At 41.8% G+C, this 6,535-nt stretch overlaps 1 protein-coding gene across 1 annotated transcript in view; it reads left to right on the top strand.

Annotated features, from left to right (window-relative positions):
- The first annotated feature begins 907 nt into the window (after positions 1-907).
- SLC28A2 (solute carrier family 28 member 2) overlaps positions 908-6,535 on the top strand; it is a 39,038-nt gene continuing 33,410 nt past the window's right edge. The window contains exons 1-2 of the mRNA XM_008062654.1: positions 908-988; positions 1,121-1,209. Coding sequence (XP_008060845.1) covers positions 908-988; positions 1,121-1,209 — 170 coding nt within the window. The remainder of the gene's footprint in view (positions 989-1,120; positions 1,210-6,535) is intronic.

Below are 6,535 nucleotides of genomic sequence, written 5' to 3'. Positions count from 1 at the left end.
CACCCCAGCTGTCCCTTGCAGCTCAGCTTTTCTTTCAGTCCTGCACTGAGGAGCCAGAGGGAATCCTAACAGGCTGGGGTAAGCAAGGGTGTTGTGGGAGGGCAGGAGCTTGATTCGCCAAGTTTCTTAATAGATCATAGTTAAACTGAATTCAGGTCATTCTGTGCCTAGACAGGAAGGCCCAATGATAAAAGTTAGTTATGTGTGTTTAATGAAGCTATATTGTGAATGCTTGAAGAGATCACGGAAGGTAATTTTCTGCAAAGTAAATACACTTCTCAGAATGAACCTATATTACAAATGTAAATGTTCACGTGTTAGGTTTCCTTATTCTAAGCCTCAGCCTCCCAAAGCGCGGAATTTATACTGATTATTCTAAATGTAGTTTTCCCTTATTTAGCTGATGAAGAGCTCTCTCTGAGACATGAAAAACAATTATGCTACATTATAGTCAGGAGCTTGAAAGTCTATTAATTTTTGCTTTTTTTGGCAATATTTTAGGGTCTAGAGTCTTCCCAGTTGTCTTTCTCCCTCCATTTCCTTCTTACTTAGCACAGTGGGGTTTCCCAGGCTAAAAGGAGTAGTCACCCTGTGACCCTTTCTTTGAGGGACCAAACAAGTTTCTTTTCTGCCCGAGTTCTAGCCTAACTTTGGGTAGCCTACTGATTCATTTCAATTTCCCCTGTTCTTCATTTCTCTTATCCTATATTTTGTTATTTATTATATTAAAGTTATACATATAATCTTCTCAATTCTCAGTTCATAAATCAACTAAGCCTCCAAAGACTTTTAGTTTTGTGTTTTCTGTGGGTAACCGATCCTAAAAATTCTCCCAAGCCCCACATGACAGAATGACCAATTTTTAGCCTTGGCCCTGAATTTGTTTTTCAGTTGAGAAGAACAGGAGATGGAGAAATCAAGTGGAAGAGAGCCCATTGCTCTGTCCACAATGGAGACTGGCATAGAGAACCCAGGGCTGGAGCTCATGGTAATTCACCAGTATAGTTTCTACACAGCTTTGTGGGCTGCTGCCTGACCTCCTGTAGGGTTTTTGGCTGTTCTCAATCCTCATTGCTTCTGGAAGGACTCTGACTGACCCCAACTCTATCTGTGCTTATAGGAAGAAGAAGTAAAGCCTGAGGGAAGCAGGAAGACCGAAGCCCCAGGACACAGCCTCGGGGATGGGCTGGACCCTCCTTCCACTCACCAGTAGGTGTTCTGGAATCCAGTTCAGTCAGGACCTAAGGGGCCAAGGGCTAGCAGAGTCTGAGGGTCAAACCTGACTCTTTCTCGGGGAGTTTGTGGTCTACTTGTGGGTATAAGACCCAAACCACCCCACCTTATCATATGCATATATATGTATTTTATGCCATTAATTGTTACATAAATCTGTACCATAAACAAGAGTTCAGTGTTGGGCTGAAAGCAAAAATAACAACAGTAATACTACTGGCTAGCATTTATTGAGTATGTACTTATTATTTTACAGACTGCTTTATGTAATACATTTGTTTTCATAACAACAGGTAGCTACTCAATCCCTTTATTCAAATTAGAAAATTGAGGCTCTCATCTCTACAATAAATAAAAAAATTAACTGGGTGTGGTAGCGCACGCCTGTAGTTCCAGCTACTTGGAAGGCTGAGGTGGAAGGAGCACTGGAGCCCAGCAGGTCGAGGCTGCGGTGGCTGGAAGCGGCCACTGCACTCCAGTCTGGGCGACAGAGTGAGACTCCAACTCAAAAGAAAAAAAAAAAAAAGAAAAGAAAAGAAAATTTAGGCTTAGAAATTAATTTACCCATATCATTATATTTTTCAGCCTCCCTCTCAGGCCCTTACCCATATAGTTAAAAAAATTATTGTGGAATATTCAGATTTGAGGATGCTGAGAAAGGAAAACCTGGAGAAAAGACACAGAAGGACCTATTATGAAGGGTAATAAAGAAAGTCAAAAGGATAGCATCTTACAAATCAAAAAAGAAAGGTCTCAAGAACGAAAGTGCATTTCACAGTGTTATGTGAACAGGGGTCGAGGAAGGAGAAATGAGAAAAATCTTTGAATTTCATCAAGGATCAGGTCCCAGAAGTAATACCAAAGAAAGTTGTTTGGGTAAAATAGGTCAGATGGAAGGAAGCTATGTTCCATGGTGTGGAAAAGAGTCCGGGTATTTATAAAAGAGGTCAGAAGTCATACACTGAGAAGCTGAGAAAGGATATTAGATAGTTTCTAAAGGGAATACAGTCGTGTGCCTTATAATAACAGTTTGGTCAAGGACAGACTGCATACATGACAGTGGTCCTGTAAGATTAAAATTCTGCATTGTTACTGTACCTTTTCTATGTTTAGATATACAAATACTTACCATTGTATTACAGTTGCCTGCAGTATTCAGTGCAGTCAAACCTCCCTGCTAATGTTAATCTATATTTGCAGCCGCTCCCCAGTGCTAACATCACCATCTCAGTTCCACCTCTGATCATCAGGCATTAGAGTCTCATAAGGTGCACAACCTGGATCCCTTGTATGTGCAGTTCACAATAGGGTTTGGGCTCCTATGATAATCTAATGCCACCGCTAATCTGACAGAAGACTGAGCTCCACCTCCTGGTGTGCAGCCTGGTTCCCAACAGACCACACATACTGTACCAGTTTGCTGGCCCCAGGTTTGGGAACCCCTGATGTAATACATATATAGATATCAGTGTGGGTGTTGCCATTTTGTATTTTTGGTTTTCCACTTATTTTATGTATCTCATTTCTATGAATTGGCAGTAAACTCTTTGTACATTTTTTTTTTTTTTGAGTCAGAGTCTCACTCTGTCACTCAGGCTGGAGTGCCGTGGCATGCTTACCGCCACTGCAGGCTTGACCTGCTGGGTTTAGGTGATCCTTCCGCTTTAGCCTTCTAAGTAGCTGGAACTGCAGGTGCATGCCACCATGCCCGGTTACTTTTATTTATTTATTATATTAACTCGCCAGATTGTCCAAGCTAGTCTCGAACCTGTGGGCTCAGACAATCCTCTCGCCTCTACCTCCCAAAGCGCTGGAATTACAGGTGTGAGCCACTACGCCCAGTTCTTTGTACATTTTTTTATGCTTATATGGTATGTCATATTTTGCTGAACAGTATAGTGGTTACTATGTGAGTCACACTGCTTTTGTTTATATTTGAACAGTGGTATGCTAGTAAATGTTTAAGAATTGGCTCTCCAAGTTTAGTTTTGTCATGAATATTTATTTCACTCACCTGAATGAGTAAGACCAGGGGTTGGCAATTTTTACCTATAAAGGATAAGTTAGTAAATATTTTGAGCTTTGCAGTCTTTGTTGCAGTTATTCAACTGAACTATTTTAGTGGGAAAACAGCTATAGGTGATACTAAGCAAATGGACATGGCTGTGTTCTGATAAAACTTTATTTATAAAAAGATGAGATGGACTTGGTCCACAGTTCATAGTTTGCTGATCCTTAGTCTAGATGAAATAATAAATCAAGTCCTGACTTGTAGCATTTGGCTGTAGTGCAAAAACTTTCAACATGGCTGATTTCAAGTTACTAAAGGGATGTCATTGAAGAAGGAGTTGGGAAGAGATGCACCATAGCACATTATTATATAAGATGCCCACCATGTACATGCAGCAGACATACATTACTTCATGAGCTTAGTTTACGATACAATGTAGCAAAATAATCAAAGTTATGAATTTGAATATTACCTTTGTCTTTAATATAATTTAATTATGTTTGTATAATTTAATTTTTAATAACAGTTTGCTCAATTCCTGAAAATTTAACAACCGACTCTCTCTAGCCGGTACAAGTCAGCATTCCCTGCACTGCTGACTCTACCACTTCTCATATTGGGCAAGTTACTTATTCTCTCTAAGCCTCAGTTTTCATCCTGTAAAACTTTTTTTTTTGGGAGGTTGGAGTCTCACTCTGTCGCCCAAGTTGGAGTGCCATGGCACACTCATGGCCATCCCAGCGTCGACCTGCTGGGCTCCAGCGATCCTTCTGTCTCAGCCTTCCAAGTAGCCAGAACTACAGGCACGTGCTACTGCGCCCGGCTAATTTTTATTTATTGTAGAGACAAGGTCTCGCCGAGTTGCCTGGGCTGGTCTCGAACCCACAGGCTCAGGTAATCCACTCTCCTTGGCCTGCCAAAGTGCTGAGATTGCAGGCTGAGCCATGGAGCCCAGGCTTTTTTTTTTTTTTAAGTGCAGTGGCACTATCATGGTTCACTGCAGCCTCCAACTCCTGGTTCAGGTGATCCTCCTGCAGGTGCATGCCACTACACCCAGCTAATTTTTTTCTTTTTTCTTTTTTTTTTTTGTAGTGACCGAGCTCTCGCTATGTTTCCCAGGCTGGCCTCAAACTCTGAGTTTAAGTGATCTCCTGCCTTGGCCTCCCAAAATGCTGAGATTACAGATGTGAGCCACCATGTCTGGTCCTCACCCTGTAAAACAAGAATAATGTTAGTACTTAGTTGAAAGAATGTTGTTATCTTTTGTCAGATTGTTGCTAGCACCTTAGACTGCTCTAATTTATAATGTGTCCAGTTCTCCTCAAGCCTCATCAAACTTTATATTTTCTCATATTAAAAATTCTAGGTAGTTACATAGATATAAAATCATGCCTTAATTTTCTAATTTGCAAGCTGGGCTCAGTGGCCCACGTCTATGATCCCAGCACTTTGGGAGGCTGAGGCAGGAGGATTGCTTGAGGTAAGGAATTCAAGACAAGCATGGACAACAAAGTGAAACCTTGTCTCTACAAAAAACAGAAAAATTAGCCAGGCATATGCCTGTAGTCCTAGCTATTTGAGAGGCTGAGGCAGGAGGATTGCTCGAGCCCAGGAATTCGAGGTTGCAGTGAGCTGTCTCAAAAAAAAAATAAAGTTCTAACTAGCATTTTATTAAATTCTAGTAAAGCTATCTATTTCCTTCCATTTGGTTTACTTTCTACATTTCTGTGTGTGATTTGCTTTTCTTCATTTCCTTTTTTTTTTGTTTTGAGTTAGAATCTCACTCTGTCGTCCAGGCTGGAGTACAGTGGCACGCTGCTTATGGCCACCACAACCTCCAATGGCTGGGCTCAGACAATCCTTCCACCTCAGCCTTCCAAGTAGTGGAACTACAGGTGTGCATACCACGCCCAGCTAATTTTTTGATGTATTGCAGAGATGAGGTCTTGCCGTATTGCCCAGGCTGGTCTTGAACCCTTGGGCTCAGGCAATCCTCTCACCTCTGCCTCCCAAAGTGCTGGGATTACAGCCATGAGCCACTGCGCCCAACCTACTTTCCTTCTTTATCAAGTAAGATCTGGATTTTGAACCTCATTTTCCTTTCTTGATCTACTCAAATAAAACCCACATCGATTTTTTTTGTTTCCAAGTTTCCCCACCTCCTGCCAGCTAAATCTTGCATACTTCCGCCAAAACTGCCTAAAGCATGACTAAGCTACTTGTTCAAAAACCACTGAGGCTCCCCATTAGTTCCTGAACAAAGCCCAACTCCGCAGCCTGACATTCAATTCCTCCCACACCCTCTGTCCCCCAACCGTGATTTGTACCGCACTTGACTTTTAAACATTAACTCCTACCCTTTGTAATGCCATTCTATGCTCTAATGAAAGTCAACCATCAGCCATTCCTTATATATAATCCTTAACTTCCTTCCTCCATGTCATGTATGCCATTACATCATTGCTCATGAGTAAATTGTCTTCATTTCATGTCTTTGTGCCCAAATACAACATATCTTTGAAGGTCCAACTCAAAAGCAGTCATGTCCATGAGACCATCCCGGTGTTGCCCTTCTGTACCTCAGCCTTACTGACCCTAGTCGTAAGAGGACACTTCTTCTTCCCAACTTCCATAATATTTTATTTGATCCTCTCTTATAGCACTTTAAACTTTTGACATTGTGTTACAGACACAATGCATTACAAATCAAGGTTGGGGGACAGAGAGTATGGGGGGAATTGAATGTCAGTCTGTAACCTCTAGCACTTTGGGAGGCTGAGGTGAGAGGATGGCCTAAGCCCAGGGGTTCAAGATCAGCCTGGGCAACTTGGTGAGACCTTGTCTCTACAATAAATAAAAAATAAGCTGGGAATGGTAGCGCGCACCTGTAGTTTCAGCTACTTGGAAGGCTGAGGCAGAAGAATTCCCTGACCTGGGAAGAGAGTGAGACTCTGACTCAAAAAAAAAAAAAAAAAAAAAAAGTGTGTATTTATTTGCAGAACATTGTCATCATTCTTCTTTCTGATCTTTCAAATCAGGACAGTGGTTTAACTCCCTGTTTATTCACATTCTCTTCATATCTGCCATTAGAGTTAAATAGTTTTATAAAAAGAATCTCTTTGGCTGGGCTTGGTGGCTCAGCCTGTAATCCCAGCACTTTGGGAGGCTAAGGCGAGTGGATTGCTTGAGCCCAAGGGTTTGAGACCAGCCGGGCAACTTGGTGAGACCTCGTCTCTACAATAAATCAAAAATTAGCCAGGCGTGGTAGCGTGTGCCTGTAATTCCAGCTAC

Source organism: Carlito syrichta, unplaced genomic scaffold (genome assembly GCF_000164805.1).
Source record: "Carlito syrichta isolate Samal-C Ts95f unplaced genomic scaffold, Tarsius_syrichta-2.0.1 Scaffold305786, whole genome shotgun sequence".
NCBI lineage: Eukaryota > Metazoa > Chordata > Mammalia > Primates > Tarsiidae > Carlito > Carlito syrichta.
This window is presented reverse-complemented; position numbering and strand designations above follow the sequence as displayed.